At 35.1% G+C, this 21930-nt stretch overlaps 1 protein-coding gene across 5 annotated transcripts in view; it reads right to left on the reverse strand.

Annotated features, from left to right (window-relative positions):
• Positions 1–21930, reverse strand: part of LOC145687908 (cyclin-dependent kinase 17-like) — a 262257-nt gene that overhangs the window by 27764 nt on the left and 212563 nt on the right. For all 5 annotated transcript variants that reach the window (XM_081761457.1, XM_081761456.1, XM_081761458.1 and 2 more), the window contains one exon: positions 9795–9913. In XM_081761457.1, the coding sequence (XP_081617583.1) occupies positions 9795–9913 (119 nt within the window). The remainder of the gene's footprint in view (positions 1–9794; positions 9914–21930) is intronic.

Raw genomic sequence — 21930 nt, forward strand, 5'->3', positions numbered from 1 at the left:
ATTCAGTTGAACAAGCAGGTAATATTCAGAGAAGGTAATATACCTGAAAATCTTCAATTGATGGAGAAAAGTCATGAAACGGAAAAGATTTCGAAAATAATAATAATAATAATAATAATAAATCAAAAGTATATATTTGTTCAACAACACAAATGAAATATTTAAATTTGGAACAAATATAAGGAATCAATGAAAAAAAAAGGGGGTAGTGGCAGCAGGTCAAGCTTTCTGTACATGCAACTACAAATAAAACCATAGGATTTTGGAATTAGCAATGCTATGCAGCCAACGATTACAGAAGCAATGCTGAAGGCAAGAGAGAACGGAAATACGGAAACAACAAAATCAAAGGACGGAAAGAAAGATAAACAGAAAGCTGAATAATGATGGAAAATCGACAAAGCAAAAACAAGGAAACGAAATCTTTACGTTTTACGTCCCATGCTTATGCCGGCTAGGATAAAAGAGACGGTGATGATGAGAAATGAATGAAATGGTGGAATGAAGAAAGTAGAAGGAAATTAAAAAAAACGAGAAAACCCCCACACACGGTGTTTGTCCACGACAAAACTCACTTGACGCGAATTGGGATCGAACCAAGGACCCTATGCACAAGAGGTAAACGCTCTACCGCTGAGCCACCGTAATGATATTTTTCATTTAAGCATATTCAATCATATTACTTATCAATAGTCCAATTCATCCACTTTTAACTGATCGCAGAATAGTAATCTCATATTAATAATACACATCTTACTTATTTTAGGTTTGCTGACATCACGACGAAGTGTAAAAGCAGTTGAGTACCCATAATTATAGCAAATATTTGTAAGTTTCAATTACAGAAACACCATTTGTTCCGGGTTTTAACAATCTTGTGATGCATAGTTATATACAGAGATCAGATACATATTTATTAATATGTTACTCCTCCTACTAGTATGTAAGATGAAATAGGACAGAAAGTGCATGTAAAACCGTTGAATTTCAAACATTTTTTTTTTTTTGAAACAAGTCTGTAATGCATAGCTATTTAAAAAGGTTAGATATATATGCCATAATCCGTTACTGTTCCTACTGGCACGCAAAACAACTCCAATGTGACTACCATAATTGACCAGGTACTGAAACAAAAATGTGCATTGAAATTTAGACTTGGAGACGATGCACTTTCTTTTTCATGTTGAAAGATGCTAGTGGCAGGTGATTTGGGGGAAGTCAAAAGCTTTCCAAACCACAACACTTACAGAAACGTTTTCAGAGACTTAATTTCTCCATGAAACATCATAAATATATTCTAGTATCACCTTGAAGAAAGTTTGCGAACTAAAAATCCTTAGTAATTATCTGCTTATGCCAAATATTACTTTCAGACAATGTCCAAATTTGTTTCTCCCATACGTAATTAATAATTTGGTTTCGTAATGCTAGGATTCATTAACTAAAACGCTGAATTCCCACTGAATTCGTTAATACATTTTGAATTATTTAGGAATAATTCTTGTTCTATTTGAAATTTTCTTCCTCTTCTTCTTTTGCAACTTTATACCACACAAGTAACGTTTTAGTCATACAACTTTTTCACGTACTCGCATAAAATAACATAGGTCTATAAACAGTCTGACAGTTAATAAGAAATAGAAACTTATAATTGGATTAAATGAAATGAAATGAAATCTTTGAGTTTTACGTCCCACGGTTATGCCGGTTAGGCTAAAGGAGACGGTGATTATGAGTAATGAATGAAATGGTGGAATGAAGAAAGTGGGAGGAAACGGGAGAACCCCGAGAAAACCCACGCACGCGGTGCTTGTCCACCACAAAGTTCACTTGGCGGGGGCTGGGATCGAACCCGGGACCCCAAGCACCAGAGGTGAACGCTCTACCACTGAGCCACCGCGCCCCCTAATTGGATTAAAATGGAAGTCTAGGTCTATGGCATATGGAACCTGGAGATTCAATGCAGTGTTCACAAAAGCTCTCCATTGACTTTTGTCCTTAGCGAACTGGATCCAGTCTCCAATTTGTAATCCTATTTCTGTGTTATCTATGTTAATATTGTCCTCCCACCTGCGCCTAAATCTTCCTAATGGTCATTTTCCGATTGGACTTTTAGTTAAAACTTTGAATGCGTTCCTATTTTCTTCCATTCTGGCAACATAACATGTTCACTTGAACCTCCTAGATTTGATGACTCTGGCAATGTTTGGTAAACCGTACAAATTATGTAGTTCCTCGTTATGAAGTTTCCGCCATTCCTCATTCCCGTTCCTCTTGGATCCGAATATTCAGGATCTTAGGATCTTGTTCTGACAAATACTTTCAGTCTATGTTCTTGCCTCAGAGTAAGCGACCATGTTTCGTAACCATACAATACAACAGGCATGATTATTGTTTTATATATTTTAAACTTTAAATTTTTCGACAAATTCGCGACGACAAAAGATTTTGAACTGAATAATAACACGAACTCCCTGCTTTTAGTCGACATTTAATTTTTTCGTGAATATGATTTTGGTCTCTTAATTTTGGTACTAGATATTTGAAAGTATCCACTTTGTAGAAACTATTATTTGATATTTTAACGCATCCAATTTGCAATATTACGATCCCGATGAAATTCCATTATTTAGTTTTCTCTGCATTTACTTCTAAACCATGTAAGTAAAAACAGAAACATGCATACTGGAATGCGCTGTGGCGCATAACAACTGTTTCAAAGGTATGGAAGGGGTTAACAGAAAAAAAGGGAGTTGAATGCAATTGATAGACGATATTAAAGATAGTACAATTTACATCAAAATAATATTAGTTGAAGAGCACAGCGCATAGAGGCTAGTGACCTGCCAGGGATGATAATACTTATGACGTTATTGTAGTATTAGTATTGTTATGTAAATGCTATGCAATCGAAAGTTAAGAAGAAATGAACATACGACATTAAAAACTGGTATTGCAATAAACTTTAAAACAAGTATACCATATCAAAAAGTGGGGAATTTTCTTTGTCACGTAGCAGTGTGCACGCTTTTATGCAGTAACGACTTCCTTCAAAGCTTTTCCCAGAATAATTGTATACAACATGCAAATTGTGGAATTATTGATTTTAGTTAAGAAGTCCAGTTGCAAGGTCAGGTCATGCAACAGCTTCTGAGGCGTCAAGGAAATTCACAAGAGACTGACTGGCTCACTTTTCAAAAACAAATAAATACTTCCATTTCATCTGGGAACAGGGATGGCAGAGAAGTAAAAAATCTGGTTTACTGACAAAATAAATATTACTAGCAAACCCGCAAGTCCTTGTCTGAATGATTGAATATGATACAAAATTAAAAATATTTATGGCTGACAAAGTATTTTAATAACACGTTAAGATCTTTAATTAAGAATTTCACGATAATTATTCGAATTTAAGACGTCCTCGAATCTAAGACGCACCCCGATTTCGCTGGGTTAAATTAAGGAAAAATAGTAATACGTTCCGTTTTTACTATTACTAAAGCGCTCTTTGGTATTGGTCATTTTCGGTAATTTTTATATATATACTGTATATATATATATATATATAACTCTCCCCTCCCCATGCTGCGGGGCACGGCATGACAAAAATTATCCGAGGCCCGAATGTCAAGTATGCTGAAACTTTGATCGAGATCGGTCAGGTGGTTCAAAAGTTATTAAGTTTTATTTATTTTTATATATCTCTCCCTTTCCCTCCTCCTACCCAGGTTCTACCGTCAAAGGGATATGATAAAAACTACCCCAGGTCCGAACCTCATCTATGTTAATAATTTGATTAACATCGGTTCGATGGTTTAAGCGTGATGAATTCACATGAACTCATTTTTATTTATTTATTTATTTTTTTTACATATAAGTCCCCGCTTTCCCTCCCCTACATCGTGCCGTCAAAGTAAAATGATGAAAACATCCCAGGTCCGAACCTTAACTATGTTGAGAGTTTGATCGAGATCGGACGGGTGTTTCAAGAATTACTAAGTTTTATTAATTTTCATATATCTACTCTCCTCCACCCACCCTCCCATAAGTTCTACCATCAAAATGAAATAATAAAAAACTTTCCAGGTTTGAACTTCATCTATGTTGGGGCTGGAATTTGATTGAAATCGATCGGGTGGTTCAAGAGTTATTAACTCACGAACAGGATTTTTATATTTATTGACTAACTTTATATTTATTAACTCACTTTTATTTTTATATTTATTGATTTTTGTTTATCTCCCCCTCCTCCCCACCCCCTACGTTGTTCCGTCAAAGTACGGTAAAATCCGTCCCAGACACGAACGTCATCTATGTTGAAGATTTGATCGAAATTGGTCGTTTGCTTCACGAGTTACTAAGTTTTATTTATTTATTTTTATAATTCCCGCTCCTCCCCCTCACCTAAGTTCTACCGTCAAAGAGAATAGCTAAAAATACTCCCACGGCAGAACTACGTCTATGTCTACGTCGTCTACTGCATCTACGTCAAAAATTTAATCGAGATTGGTCGGGTGGTTCAAGAGGTTAAGAGTCACAAACATAGTCACTTTCAATTTGGATCTGAAGTTTTTTGTTCACAGACACCGCTATTAATATATATATTTTAGTTACATTTCAGTCAATTTTCGGCATTTACTGATTAGACATATATGAGAAATTTACTTTACAGTTTCTTATCAATAAAACATGACTTATTCCTTAAAGTTTCGGATACAGTTTTAAAGTTAATTCCCCCTCTCCCCTCCCCCCCAAAAAATACTGGGAAAGCATTTCGGGAGAAAGTCGATAGCTTTTGCATATCAGCGCATAGATTTTACACGAACCACCCCAGAATATGCTTCTATTTGGTCGTCGGAATAGACAGCCGCAAGATTCGAACCTATGACCTCACTATTTAGAATAGTGCAAATCTTGATCTATGACGCTTGGTATTTCTTAATGTTAATATCTCAAGGATAGAGCTTTTGTCATCGCACAGTGAAAGTTCACAATATTTTGCTGTTCAGATGCCTACTCATAGCTTCTCTATTAACATACATGTTAGCGATGCGATGACAACTGCCATTCCATTCCGGAAGGCAACTGATACTAAATTACTGATCAATGTTCTAATACCAATCTCTTTGAGAATAAAAATTTTCTTTAAGAAGGATGAAAAGATTTGCAAGGTGTACACGTTCTTTAAAACTACGTATACACTATCGCGCTGTAACGCACAACATTCGACTCTAATCATACACGTTATATTGGGTTCATTATGACACACACGCAACTTTCGATTGTAAGTCTGTAGTCAAAAAATTAGCTGATGTTTTGTGCTCAAGGCCATACAATACATAAACAAAGCCCTGGATCAATTTGAGGAAAGTAATTCAAATAAATAAAAAAAGAAAGAAAAGAAAAAAACGCAAGAAAGCAATGCATACGCAGATGTTAGGAATGTGGGAACGAAAGCAAATATAAAACTTATAAAAAAATGTGAGTGAGGAAATATTATTACAAGCAATTATATTATAATGGAAATACCAGTTAGAAAAGAAAGAAAATATTAACAATAATTATAAACATTCTCTCACTGAATATTTTTGTTCTGTGAATCACGTTCTTTTTACTTTATGTACAGTAAAAAATTAAGTACTTATTATAGTTGTGCAAGAAATCAAATCACATTAATAAACGAGTGTTTGAGCGTTACAATCATATAAAAGGATCATTTGCAAGCACTAAAATACACTACACACATACAGGTATATCAATTCTCTGGTACTTATACAGGGTGGCTCATTTTAATCTTTCCACGCAAATATCTCGAAATCGGTTGAACATAACTGAACCAAATAAAAACTCAAATAGGAAATGCCATGGGACTCATCGAACGGTGTTATCGTGGGGCCGCCCTTCATGGGGATTCAGGATCCAACTTTAAAATTTTAAATGAAAACATGGGGTGAGTGATACCACGATTGATTCAACACTACTTGATAAGCATGCTCCACTCATTAAACGCAAATTATCGCGACCCTCTTCCCCGTGGATAACTAAAGAAATTCTAAATTTAAAGGCTAAACACGATTCCTCTTATAGAAAATACACGAAATATCGTAAAGATAATCCAGTACAAGCTGACGACTGTTTTAAAAAATATAAAATCTTACGAAATAGATGTACACACTTAATTAGGAAAGCCAAAATGGAATTTGCCTCGAACCTAGCGAACAGCACTGGTAACTCGAAAATTTTGTGGAAAAAGTTAAATATATTAGGGATCAAGAGCAGTAGGAAACAAAATATGGCTAACAATAAATTTACTGCAGATGATCTTAATAACAATTTTTGTGACATTAAGTTTTTAAGTAATGCAGATTCTAAAATTACATATGATGAGAGTCCAGAATGTACAGAAAACGTCTTTTTCTTTGAATGTGTCAGTCCTCTAACAGTCATGAAGTCCATCAATAGAATAAAATCAAATGCTACTGGAGCTGACCAAATTAGTATTGAATTTTTTAAAAAAATTTTGCCTTCTATACTAAATCCCATCACTAATATTTTCAACCGTTCTCTTATGAGCGGCACTTTTCCTTCTGCTTGGAAAACAGCTGAAGTCCTAGCGTTCCCCAAAACAAGTAATATCACAAGTATTAATGATTTTCGGCCAATTAGTATTTTACCTGCTCTTTCAAAGGCATTAGAATACATTGTTAGTGATCAAATTCGAACCCATCTCTTGAAATACAATTTTTTTGATCCGTTTCAATCAGGCTTCAGGAAGTACCACAGTACTGCTACAGCTGTTACTTATGTCACTGACGACATTAGACTAGCAATGGATAGAAAGCAAGTAACTGTTCTTGCTCTACTAGATTTCTCTAAAGCTTTTCAATCAATTATACATAAGATTCTCTTCCATAAATTGGCGACGAAATTTAACTTCTCCAATGGTGCTGTAAAATGGGTTAAAAATTATTACAGGGACGGAAGCAATTTGTAACCGTAGCCGATACTTCTTCTGCACTACGAAATCTCACTCACGGCGTCCCCCAAGGAAGCGTCCTTGGCCCTCTCCTATTCTGTCTGTACATTAACGACCTTCCTTCTGTCTTACAATACTGCAAGTATCACTTATACGCAGATGATTTTCAAATCTATATCTCAGGTTTACCCGAAAACTTGAAAACTTCAATTCAACAAATGAATGACGACTTGCATCGCATTTACTTGTGGTCAAAAGAAAATGGGTTAACCATAAATCCACTTAAATCGAAGTGCATTTGCGTCTCCTCTAAACGACTCATACAAATGCACCGTTCGAATATACCAACAGTACAGATAAATGGAACAATTATTCCATTTTCTGAAACTGTTACAAATCTCGGGGTAATAATAGATCAATTTCTTGAGTGGAAACCTCACATTAACGCTGTATGTAAGAAAGCGTTCTGGTCTTTGCATTCACTCACCAGACTAAAGAAAATTCTACCCACTGAAACAAAGCTACTACTTGTAAGATCTCTAATATTTCCTCACCTTGAATATTGTGATGTAGCTCTATCAGACTTAAATGAAGAATTAGCGTATCGTTTGCAACGTATCCAAAATGCCTATATGCGGTTTGCTTATAATCTCAAACGAACAAATCATTTAACTTTATACTACAGAAAGCTGGGCCTTTTGAAACTTGCCGATAGACGTTATTTGCATCGACTCACACTTCTCTTTAAGGCTTTGCGGTTTGAACAACCTTCCTACTTATTTCAACGCTTGCAACCACTAAATGCTCACCACGATCACAATACAAGATCAGGTATAAATAAACTTCTTTCTCTTCCCCTACATTCGTCAAAATTCTACTCGAATGCGTTCTTTGCATCCACTATCCGTGTGTGGAATGACCTCCCATCCAACACAAGGCAATCTCTGACAATCAATCTATTTAAGAAGTCGGTTGAGCAGATCCTCCTATCAAGGCTTACTAATATCTCAATAAATGCTGATTTTTATTTGTTGTTTTTTGTTCACTAAATGAATGTGACTATATTACGTAGTTATTTGTTATAATCCATGTGCGCAGGTGATGTGATGCATGTGTGTATGTGTGTGTGTGCTTGGGAGTGTTTTATATATTTTATACATATTTTTATTATTATTATTGTATTACATGATCATGATCATTGCATGGTCAAGTGGGAGACAAGGCATGATTAGCCTTAACTTCGCCATGTAAAATAAGACTAAATAAATAAATAAATAAATAAAAATAAATCGCGTTGTGGCAAATGATTTTACATATGGGTCACGGTTTTCAAAATAGCCGCCAAGACATGGTGCCTGTATCAGAAAAAACGTTCAATACCACTAATATGAAAACGGCTGCAGATAAATGAACAGAATAAAACTTGTATAGGAAATCAGAGGGTTTTTCTCACCTCACGGTTCGAGAATGATGCAACACTGAAAAAGATTATTAAAGCAAAAGTGACATATTGCGAAGGAGGAAATCTAACTCTTAGAAAATTATCTTTCCGACCTCCCTTCGTAAGTGGTTGAAGCAGAAATGAATGGTAAAATCTCAAATGAGAACCCCATTTTTACTTGTAATAGGTATGGTTTGTATGAAACATGTGTGTGTACAAGTGACTGGTAGTGTAATGAATAAAAATAAGGTGAAATTCGGTTTGAAGAGTAACACCCATTGTATTGCAAAGTGTGATTTGATGGAAGGAAAGAAGCAACTGAAATGCAAAGCAAAGAGAAGCGAAGGGACTCACGAAGAAAAGGCTCTGGGCATGACATACAAGAAGACACGGAAGGAAAAGAATCGCACCAATATCGTGCAGACGACAGTTGAACGAAACCAACGTTTGTACACATTGTACAGTATTGTTCAACAATTTTGTTTCGTATTTCAGTTCATTCACTTTTGCATCAAATCATTGTCTGCAATAAAAATGGAAGGTACCATTTAACACGAATTTTACATACTTTTTCTCATTACAGAGACATCTAAACACATTTCAGGTAATTTTATTGTATATATTGAATCTGCACAAACTAAGGTTCTCATTTGAAATTTCACCGTTTCTTCCCGCTTCACCCATTTAGGCAGGTAGGTTTGAGCGATAAATTTCTAAGAATTACATTTCCTCCTTTGCTCTACGGACGGCACTTTTACTCTTTTTCCTCTGCTGCAACATTCTCGAGCCGTGTAATGATAAATGCCCTCTGTGATTTCCCATTCGAATTTTTGTTCTGTTTATTTATCTTTAACCGTTTTCATTCTATGGGCACTGGAAGTTTAGTCTGACCATTTCTTGGTGGCTACTTTGAAAACGGTGACCCATATGAAAATCTTTTGCCACAGCGCTGTTTAGTTTTTAAAATTGTATTGAACAAATTATCACTCGCCCCACGTTTTTATTTAAAATTTTGAAGTTGGTACCTGGGACCCCATGAAGGGCGGCCCTGGAGGGTACCGCGACAACACCATTCAATGTGTCCAATGCCATCTTTTATTTGAGTGTTTGTTCAGTTCATTTATGTTCAACCGTTTCCAAGATATTTCCATGGAAAGATTAAAATGGGCCACCCTATATACAAGTGACGTTTTCGATTGTCGTAATCATTTTCAGACACACACACACACACACACACACACAGAGAGAGAGAGAGAGAGAGAGAGAGAAACAAATAGACTGAGTAAATGTGTTAGTAACAGTTACAGTACAAGTAATTCAAGTGCCACTGGCAAGACACTTTATGTCAATTTAACTGTAAGTCTAAAATTACATTACCTCGCTGTAGCGTCTATTTTTTGGACGAAGTTTGACGGGGGAGGTGACATCGTCGGATGCTCCTGACGCTTCTTCCGATTCCCCATCAGATCCAATCCTTGGATTCTCGTGAACAACTCCTGGAAAGAAGATTAAAGTATTAGTAACTTATAACAAACGGTGAACATGCTTATTTGCTTATATAATGGCCTCTTATCGCCATCAAATTTGCCTAGTTATAGGAAATTTTTACATGGACTGATAAAAAGTACAAGAGCTCAGAATTTTTTAATAGAAGTCCAAAGAATTTTGAAACCAACCTTCAGGATTATCGATGTATTGGGTGCTGTAGAAAAATCTGTCGATCTCAAAATTTTAATATCGTAAGTAATTTTTCCACTAAAATAAAAATATCTTAAAAACACTTCGCACCTTACTTCTCACTACTTTCGAAATACTTAAATGTCACAACCCCAACCTGATGTTCCGTAAACGAAGATCAGTGAAGTGATGTAATAATTTAGTGAAATGGAGAGACCGATACCATCTTAATTCAATTTCTTTACAAACACAAAATAATGAAAGAAAAAAAAACTTGTTAGTGTCCACAAATAAATCTTATAAAAAAGTAACATATTTCTGCTTGCGATTACACCTTTCTGTTAAGAGACTGTCAGAATTTCATAGGTGAGTAAAAACTCCGTAAAAAGTAGAAGACTAGTTTATGAGCAGGATTCAAGCCACACTAACAACTGAGCATCTAGCTCACTAGAACACCAAGCTGGCACTAAAGCATAAAAGCACAAATACTTCCTTATAGATCATTTACCTCGATGGAAAAGTTTATTCCGCACAAAATGCCAATACTCCCCTTCAAGGACTGTAATCTGCTAATAAGAAATGGAAATAAATAGTGCTATATTTGTACAATGCGGCATACACGACGTTCATCTGAATATTCTAAATTAAGCTTTGAATGTCACGTTATGTTGCATAACAATTTTATATATAACACTGCCATATTGAAAGTAATACGTGACTTTGCACCTACTGTTATCAATGTGTTAACTTTTACACCTAAGTGTAAGTTAGAACAAACAGAATGTGTAGTATGTATAACGATGTACCAAAAAGTTAGAAAGACAACAGCACGCTACACTGTAGCTCACCCCCTCCCCCCCCAAAAAAATACACTAAACGTTCAAAACCGTAGAACATTTTCCAAAGCCATTATACGATTCAACTAAAATTTTCTTTTTAAAAAATGGGGTCCCTGGTTTGATCCCAGCTCGCGCGAAGTGAGCTTTATGGTGGACAAATACTGTGCGCGTGGGTTTTCTTGGGGTTCTCCCGTTTCCCCCACTTTCTTCATTCCACCATTTCGTTCATTTCTCATCATCACCGTCTCCTGTAGCCTACACGGCATAGCCGTGGGACGTAAAACTTATAAGATTTCACTCTTTTTCTACGATCTTCTAAGGCATTTCGCTGCCCAGCAGCTGTATTTCCACACGAAAGTTTATAAACGTTCAAAACCGCAGAACGCTTTCGAAAGCTATAATCAGTATTTCAAATAACATTTCTTTTTTCTTTCTTTTCTTTTTTTTAAAATTTTCCAATGAAGTCCACTTTGACTCGCTGCAATTCCTAAGTTAAATCTGAATTAAAATATTCTTAAGCTTACGTTATTTGGTACATATTTACTGAAAACTATTGTTTAAAAAAAAAAAAGTGTTCAGTGAAAGTTTGTGAAATGATTAACGTGCAAAAAATACAGATCTACATCCTGCGTATACACAATATACAAAATTAATAAGCAATTTCGATATTTTAACATTGAAAAAAAAAAAAAAAAAGATCTTCAGAACTTAATATTTCTTCATAAAATTGTGAACAGTAATATCAATTCTAACTCACTCACTCTATGGCCTATGGAACCCGGAGATTCAATGCCGCGTTCAGAAAACCTCTCCACTGACTTCTATCCTTAGCCAACTAGATCCAATTCTACTTTGTATTCCTATTTCTGCGACATCCGTCTTCATACTCTCCTCCCATCTGCATCTAGGTCTTTCTAATGCTCTTTTTCCGATCGGTCTTCAAGTTTAAGACTTTGAAAGCGTTCCTATCTTCTTCCATTCTGGCTACATGACCTGCCCGCCTGAGCCTTCTAGATTTTATGACCATAACAATGTTGAGTGAACCGTATAAATTATGCAGTTCCTCGTTATGAAGTTTCTGCAATTCCCCATTCCCGTTTCTCTAGGGTCTGAATCTTATCTTGCGTTCGTCTTAGGATCTTGTTTTCAAACACTTCTAGTCCGCGCGTTCTTCCCTCAGAGTAAGCTACCATGTTTCGCAACCGTACGGCATAACAAGCATGCTTATCGTTTTATATACAGTGAAACCTCCCTTAACGGACACCTCTCAATAACGGACACCTCTATAATACGGACAGATTTTTTTGTCCCGGCAAAAATATATGTTCTCTTATGGAACAAAACCCTCCCTTTTACGGACACTCTCAGATACGGACGCGGACAGTCCTTCCCCCCCCCCAAACGTTTCAATAACCTCTTCATAACGGACAGGAATATTTCTCGATTCTGCGATATATTACAGGAGACAAAAGTATTTTCCCCACAAGAGTATCTATCATGAGTCTAGATCGGTGAACCATCAAACAGAACACCTTCAAGCTGAACTTCAAATTCTTTTATTCTGCCCTTAATAAATTGCTTTCTGGGGGAAATTCTAAAAAAACCTTCAATAAGCTATAACACTCATGCAGGGTCAGTCGTATGGCCAAGAATTTTATACGAAAGATCTTCCCTTCCCTAACAAATTTAGTCCTTTTTCCTCGGGACCTTGCATCCTTCCGACGATTTCATAGATAACAAAACAAACATTGTTTGTTTTACAATAACATTTTCAACGAACAATGTTTCCTCTCTTACATTCTTAGTAAAGCAACTTTCTCTAAGAGGATATTCTTTGCGATTGGGGCTGAGTCAACAAACATATGCACTCCCAATAACTTGCCTTTTCATATATTAACACATCACCCAGCAATAATACTATTTAACATAAATTAATTTCTCCTTCATCCCTTCCAGTAATTGAAATACGTACTAAATAGAGTATTTTCATATTGAATTTTACGTATTTACGCTCATACATAATATATCTATTGTATATTACTCCATACAATTACCGTTGCGAGAAATAAAATTACTGTAACCTCTCTGTAACGGACACCTCTCAGTAACGGACAAAAATTCATGTCCCATTGGTGTCCGTTATTGAGAGGTTTCACTGTATATATATTCTAGGCTTCAAATTCCTCGACAGAATTCGCTATGACAAAAGGTTTTGAACTTGAATAATAACAAGAATTCCATGCTTTTAGTCGACATTTAATTTCTTTGTGAATATGGTTTTCGTATGTTAATATTAATCCTAGGAATGTTAATTCTACTGAGTTAAATTCTAATTCAGTATTGAATATTCCAACATCCAAAACTACAATTAGTAATATAATTTATTACATAAAAGGCGCACACAGATATGATACATAAATATCCTATCTAACAAATAAATGCTTTCTACAATAATATGGAACCATTAATTTAAGATTGATATATTTGGAATGAGTGTAAAAGTTATATATATATATATATATATATATATATATATATATATATATATATATATATATATATATATATATATATATATAAAGAATTCTATGCAAAGTGATGAACGGAAAGGAGTAAACCAACAACAAATATAGCATGTAAAAGTATCTAACACTTTTTTTGTATTGTAATCATAGTAATCATGGTATTATATATAATTATACAGTACATAGTAATTATGAAGTATTATGGTATAATAATCATGGTTATACGCAATATTAATTGAGCATCATGTTTGTTGCGTTTAAATAAGTAAAGCTTAAACGAAAAATATTCATAATAAAATACTTAGGTAAAAAAAAAAAAAGAAGAAGAAGAAGAAGAAAAGCTCGTTGTTGACAAAATGCTCAACGACTAATTCAAACAAAAATAAGGCAGAAATTTCCTTAGATTTATTTTTCTTTAATTTACACGGAGAATGAGTTTCGAAATTAGAGAAGGCCAAAGTTTCCGTGATGTAATTGCATGTTATTGATCCGTGTTCTCGTAAAACTTCGCTTTCGTTAGCATTTATTACGGTAGGGGAAAGAACGGTAATTGGCAATTTGATATACTATTTCTTATCGGTACTTCACAGATGAGAAAAGTAAAATCGGTGTAAAAGGGGGGGGGGGAAAGTGGAATGGATTATAGATATTGGCTCTGCGGTAAAATTTATAGATTTTCGAATCGATCCATTGCTCACTAAATTCCATGTCCAACGCAAATGCTGGTTTCATACTTTTTCTCCGAGTAAGTCAACTTACGAATAATTGCACATCATTGTCTGTACAATAGAATATATATATGAGTGAGTAAAAGAGAGAAAGAGGGAGAGAAAGAGAGAGAGAGTGTGTGTGTGTGTGTGTGTGTGTGAGAGAGAGAGAGAGAAAGAAAGAAAGAAAGAAAAAGAGCTATCGAAAAAAAATTAACATTTGAACAAACAATCCTTCAATTATTACAACGCATTAATCAACCCTATAACAAACTTCAAAATGTTAAAATATACTTAGTTCTCTATCAATTTAGCCAATTTAAATATATATCATAGGATGTACTAAATAAAATGTCTTCCGCACTTAATACTGTTAGCCGAATATCTATACAACAAGAATTAAGTCATTAATACTACTTTTATGATTTACGTTCAAACAGCATTCAGATATACCCTTTTTGGTATATACGGTTTATATGGTATATTTAAACCTCGCGATATAAATCCTGATAAGAAAATGAGCAGGTGTGTTAAAAAAAAAGAGAAAAACACACACCTCTCTTTCAGCACCTCATCTCTTATTGATACGTAGTAGTATTACTGCAGTAGGAACAAATTATTCGCCCCCTTTGAAGCTTTATACGCTTATATATCGAACATAAAGAATGAGTCAGAAAAAACTTGGCCAGTAACTTTGACCAAAAAAGTAGGTAAAGAAATGAAAAGAAGAAAGGTCGTTTGCATATTTTAGTTGACTATAAAGTTTAAAAAAATAAACACACAAAATATATTATAAAGAACTAATTATGGAAAAATGCTCGTACATTACTCTTAATCCGCTTCAGAAGAGTTCGCACATCTTCTTCTGTTATTTGATTGGCAGCTGCAGTCCACTTGCGACGAAAAGTTTTCAAGTCAGCCGCCTTCCCTTTTGATGTTTTCAATGTTCTTTTAATGTGGGCCCAATATTTTTCAATTGGCCTAAGTTCAGGGCAATTTGGTGAATTTGCCTCTCTTCGAACTGCGACGATACCCTTTTCTTTATAACAATCAGTGGCTGCTTTAGAGTAGTGAGAGGTAGCAAGATCTGGCCAAAAGAAAACAGAGTTACTGTATGACATCACAAACGGATACAAGCGTTTTTGTAAACACTCCTTCGTATAAATTTCGCCGTTAATTGTCCCTGTTGTGATGAACGCTTTGCTTTTTTTACCGCATGAACAAATAGCTTGCCAAATCAAATATTGTTTGGGATATTTGGATGCCTTCCGTTGTTTAAATTTATCCTGCAAATCTCCCCTCTTCAGTGCCACGTACTACTCCTTTCCGGGAATTTGACTGAAATCAGCGACACAATAGGTTTCGTCGTCCATAATGCAACATCCATATTGAGTAAGGTACTGATCATAGAGTTTTCTTGCTCTGGATTTTGCCGTCACTTTTTGCTTTTCGTCTCGGTTAGGTACCTTTTGGACTTTGAAAGATCGTAAACTTTTCCTTGCTTAAATCTGTGCACTGTAGATTGGGACGCTTTGACCACACCAGCAACTGCTCTTTCCGATAAATTCGGATTTTGACGCAGCAATGCAGTAACCCTTTTCTCCAGCTTCGGTTGGCTAGTCCCCGGTTTTCTACCTGAGCCAGGTTTTCTTTCAACAGTTAAATCTTGTGCGTACTTTTTAATTACATTTTGCACAGTAGACCGAGGGTATTTTACGAGTTTGCTTAATTTATTTAAGGACATACCTGGATTTTCGAGGTATTTGTTCACAATTAGTTTTCGTTTTTCTAACTGACTCATCGTTCTTTACCACAGTATGCACACTTCACAACTGACAATCTATTCGTGAGTAAGATCGACAGTCTGCCCTTGCTTATGCACAGTGCTGCCAATGTTCATCTTATATACTAGAAAATATGGAGGGAGGAAAGTGGCCAGGTTTTTTCTGACTCATTCTTTAGTACTTACGGGCGAGTGAGGGAGTTAAAAACACACACAATTTGTATTCATACGTTACCCAAATCAAAGGATTCTCACAATGCTATCTCAAGAATAACATGCCAATGTGATCTTCTTCGTCAACACTTATTTAATCAAACAATTCGTGGCAAGGATCAACTAACAACCGACAACCATTTCAGCCTCTTCGTTATGTGAAGCGTGCTGTACACTACAATTCTCTTATTGCAATTTATATTGGACGTAAGTGGTCCGACACTTATGTCCATTTGGACTACTATCTTATCACTTCCGTACTCAGGGCTGCTCTTAACAGATGAAGGGTTGTCAGCAAGTAATGTAATTTAGTAATACACCGGAGTTAATGTAATACAACCATTATGCCTGGTACTGATCTTTACATAATGTACAGTACAAATTCAAGACATGTACTTTTCATCTATTCAAACAACAGACGAATGGATTTGAGTCGAGTATTTGTTTCGGCAATGGAGCTGTAGTACACTTGGATATACAGCTTAACATGGGATCCGAACCACACGAGGCTCCACCGCGAATCAAACCCGGGTCTCTCACACCAAAGACACGTACGCCATCCACATAAACACAAGGAAGTTGACAGCAATCATTAGAGATAGTAATTTTAGGTGCAAAATTTTGGTAAAGAAGTGCAAATTTGAAATGTAAACATACATAAAAACAGTACCGAAACGAATTACATCAATGTGTAAGGCCTCAAAATTCACTTATATTACAACGTCTGTTTAAAACAAGTTTCAGAACACAACGTTATTAAAATCACAAGCCGCCCAAAAAACTTAAAAGAAACTACGTTTATCATTTTTTTTTCGGAAAGGCTGCATCTCCGGTTAGTAAGTAAATATTTGTACAAATTATATAGAAAAGCATTGAACAATACTGATTGGTTAGTTTGATGTTGAAAAAATGAAATGAAATCTTCGAGTTTTACGTCCCACGGTTATGTCGGTTAGGCTAAAGGAGACGGTGATAATGAGAGATGAGTGAAATGGTGGAATGAAGAAAGTGGGAGGAAACGGGAGAACACCGGGAAAACCCACGAGCACACGGTGTTTGTCCACCACAAAGTCCACACGGCGGGGGCTGGGATCGAACCCGGGACCCCAAGCACCAGAGGTGAACGCTCTACCACTGAGCCACCGCGGCAAACTTTCGGCATATCTTGCTCAAATATTCAAGGAGTAAAATGCAGCAAAAAAGGTTATTTTTTAAAAAAGTGCAAAAGTCATAATATTGATAAAAGGTATAACCAAAACACAGTTAGGAGTTTTCATTTAATGTTCCTTTTGCAAGACAAGCTAATCTGGGCATTTTTATTATTATTATTATTAATATTAATAATAATAATAATAATGTGCAGCACCAAAATTTCTACCTATAGCAGCGTTTCCCAACCGGTGTGCCGCGAATGGGCCGCTGGTGTGCCGCGAGAAAATCGAAACAAATTATTAATTCTATACGAACCAAATTGCAAGACAGGGGAAAATGTATATTTATATTTCACATTACTATGAACCTCTACTATAAATATACAATTTTAAATTTCATACTGTGTTACTTTTCTGTACATTTTTAATGTTGAAAAACGTATTTATCATTGTCATGACCATTATTACTTCTTTATTGTTGCAGACTATTTCGTAACTTGAAATTTTAACATATCATTCAATAAATTCAACAAAGCAAGCATGCTTACAAATTACCTACATTTGTGTTTTAAAAGTATAGGAGATTTGTTTATTTGTTCGTTATTTAGTGATCTTCCCTTTTAGTTAGAGGTTACATACAGTTTTCGAAAGAGAAAGTGGATTTTTAAAAACCCGAATCCTATATTTCATTGCTATTGTTTTCTATTTTAAAATTAGAATGAAAAATAAGTATAATGATTTAGCACGGGGGAAAATCAGTGATCGAGCTTTCTTCTCTGTAAGAAGGAAATTAGTAATCACATTAAAATACCACGGTAATTATATATATATATATATATATATATATATATATATATATATATATATATATATATATATATATATATATATATGGGTGTGCCGCGAGAATTCAAGTTACACCTGTAGTGTGCCGCAAGTTGAAAAAGGTTGGGAAACGCTGACCTATAGCAATAACTTTGCTGTTGTCATATAAAATGCGTAACTTCAGCTACACAGAATATAGCTCTGAAGTCGTTAATGAAACTGATTAACTTTTTATTACTAGTGTTTAAAGTTATATATTTAAATTTTACCACTTAAAAACTAATATATTTGAACCTTAACACACTAATGTAGTCGTATATTCGCCAAATGTCCGAGGAAGACGGCAAGAGTAGCAACTGCTTTTCCTTTATTTGTTGGTTATTACAGGACAAAATTCTGAAATTATTTTGTTTGAAATTACCTCATAAGAACATGCTGGATTAACACAGTACGCACATCATTATACTTACTTTCAGGCAATAAAAATAAAAACTTATGGATAAATGTGTTCTATGCATAATTTACGTAAAGCTTAGTAATTAATGTGAATGAATACTAGTTATGAAGTTTTCTTCATAAAACTAAATACAAAAAAAAAAAAAAAAAAAAAAAACTAACTGTGGAGATTTTTAAAGCATTGAATGTACAGCCCATGGAGAACACTTTTCATGTGTCTAGCTTATTTTCTTTAAAGAGATGTGGCTAATACACAGGTGCCAGTCTAAAATTGAAAGATCATTATTTCTTAATTGAACTAGACTAAAGCTGCCTTACTGTCATAGACCAATATTGAAAAAGGTATGCGCTCCCTTAAACTACAAAACGTACACCGTGGTTCCAAACGAAGACGTGTTAATCAAGGTGCGAAATCACCGAGAGGAATTCCTTTCTCTTGATAATTTTAAAATAAAATCCCCGGCTAACATGATACTGGAGTGCATATAGTGACTTTACTGTCAAAATTCTGCAAATTAATTACAGTAATTAACACGTATTATCGGTATCTCTAATTACACATAGTTCAATTATTATCGATGCTCAAGTATGTATTCACTTACTACATCAAAGCATTCCAGTGTGAAGAGCTTTTATGTTTTAGTCCTGTCTCCCCTCACTCTCGCTAATTATTTCGTGCACTGCTACTAACCACTTGGATGTAATAAAAAAAAATATGATGACGACAATGATGATAAGAAGCGGAAGACACAATAAAGACAATGATATCCAAAGTTTAGAGAAAAGTGTCTTTACAGTTGTTACATCTCGTACATTTACTAAACAAATATTTTTAAATCGCGTCCAGGACCACAGCGGTTAGTATCAAGAAAAAGTTCTCCAGCTGCCGAATACAAAATAACAATGACCACAATTGCAACAATATAACCATATTATATATATACACATGTAAATAAATATTAATTCACGACAAGAAAATTTCTTTTTATATTGTAGCAACTACCTACACACTTGCTTTGAAAAAGAACATATGGCAAAGTCATTTCTCTTTCATTTATATCTAAACCAATTGAAAGCAGTATAGCGTAATTTCTACCCGAAAACAACTTTACCATTTTATGGGTGAAGAACGCCGGTTTCTGTGACGTCTTATGATGACGCACATCCTCTTCTCTGAAGAGGCGAGTACCGGTATTTTACATTAATTCCATTCGAACACGGGCAACGCAAAATGGATTTGAGTGGGGAATCAGAATCATGGAAGTTTCAATTACAGACTGAAGTCTTTGGTAAAAAGGATGCAGCTTCGCTCTCCCTACTCCACAGGCTTGTTGACAGATCAACACAAAACGTAAAGATAAGACCGTGAATTTTATTGCAACCTTATTTATTATTTATTTATTTATTTTTTTTTTTTTTGAATAAGCAATGTATACCTGACAACATGAATACTTCATACTTCTTGAGTAGCACATTTTTACTTTCTACTAGTTGCTTAAGGTTATTAAAAAAAAAAAAAATCATCCACTTTATGGCTTCATGAGTAGATTCCAGTCAACAAGAAATTGAATTAAAAAGTTGATTTAATAATTCATTTCGAATATACTCACTGCTGCAAACATTCATTTTTTTTTAACACTATGTTCTGTTCAACTGTCATACCACATAACCATGCAATCACAGTAAAGAACTCGTTTTTAGTGAATGTAGCTTTGATGTTCTAGTGATCTTGGTTCTTTTCTCGAAGCACACCGATATAAAACGTTCATTTAGGTTCTGGTACCGGAACTCAAAACATTCTCGGTTCCATGACCATTAATAACGCTGCCACTAACTACAATGTGTTAATCTGACTTTTATTCTGCTAAAAGATACAATAAAGAGTACGGTCAACCACACTAAACTTTCTCGCTCTCACTTCTGAAATTAACATCATACTGTAGCTATTATGAAATCGTTAAATTTAGTGTTTGGAGAAGTGTATCGAAGAAAATGCCACCATGACAATTTACCACTTGTGAATACTTCAATGAGAAATTATTCATACCATATTGTAGGGTGGATACAGAAATGCTTATTTATGAAATTATGAACAAAATTGTAGAAGTCATTCCTAAGAAGAACATCCCTCAAAAGTAAACCACCCGTTGAAGGCATTTTTATGCAAAATAATTTTTACCTAGCTATTACGGAACTGTAAATCAAGTATGTTATGCAACAAGACCAAAGAAACTGAAAAGTTTTTGGGCAAATTGTTCGAAAAAGACAGCCCGAGAATAAACCAACCCTGGTGATTAAAAAAAAGAAAAATGATTTATACATAGTGTAGGTTTGTTAATGGAAAATTTATTTATAGAATAGGAATAAGATTGCCAGGGTCGTTTGAGGAAATTAAATAAGCCCTTGTATAGTATAAGCTTCTTAATGGAACATTTATTTTTGAAATATACAAGAAATTCCCCAGAATGTTTCTGAGAGAACTGTCTGAAAAAAGTAAACCCAATAGTAAAACAATCCCTTGTGAGTTTTTAAATGAAAAATGACATACCATATTATTGGTTTCTTAATGGAACATTTATTAAAGAAATATGTACAAAATTGTCTGAGTCATTTCTGAGAAAAAAATAACCGAGACGAACTTACCCCCAAAACTGAACTACCTCTTCTGAACTTTTTCCAGAGAAACAACTTACACACTAATTTAGGCTGTTAATTGATTTATGAAAAATGAACAAAATGGTTAGAACTTTTCGAGAAAAGTTTTTTCTTACTTTTTCATTTTCACCCTTAAGTAAACTTCCCGTATTCAAGGCGTAGGAAGAAACTTACACCAGCTGAGAATGCTCCAAGAGCATTGTCAGAACAAACTTTAAAAAAATCGAAAGATGGAGCGGGAAAGATAAGTGTGATTGTTCTTACATGTAAAATAAATCTTTTTATTCGCACCTTGTTCTGTTTCTCACAAAAATTCTCAAACTATCATCCCTCTATGGCTTACAGTTCCCGAGATATGGCTCCTTAAATCTCCCGAAATTGAAACTTTTTTGGCCCATATTTGGGGAACGGTGGCCAACTGGCCAATAGCCAGTGGCCATCGGTTACTATGTGGTACCAAAATGTTCACCATCCTTTTAGGTATTGATCAACACTAATATGACCTCTCGATGACTCACAGTTCCCAAGATATGGTGCCTTAAATCTCCGGAAATTGGCAGTTTTTTGGCCAATATCTCGGAAACGGTAAGAGTGACGCGAGATCTCCTTCGTGGCTAAGCGGTTAGCGTACGCGCCTTTGGCGTGAGAAACCCGGGTTCGATTCCCGGCGGGAGCCCACGTT

Source organism: Thermobia domestica, chromosome 6 (genome assembly GCF_964235325.1).
Source record: "Thermobia domestica chromosome 6, izTheDome1.hap1.1, whole genome shotgun sequence".
Taxonomy (NCBI): domain Eukaryota; kingdom Metazoa; phylum Arthropoda; class Insecta; order Zygentoma; family Lepismatidae; genus Thermobia; species Thermobia domestica.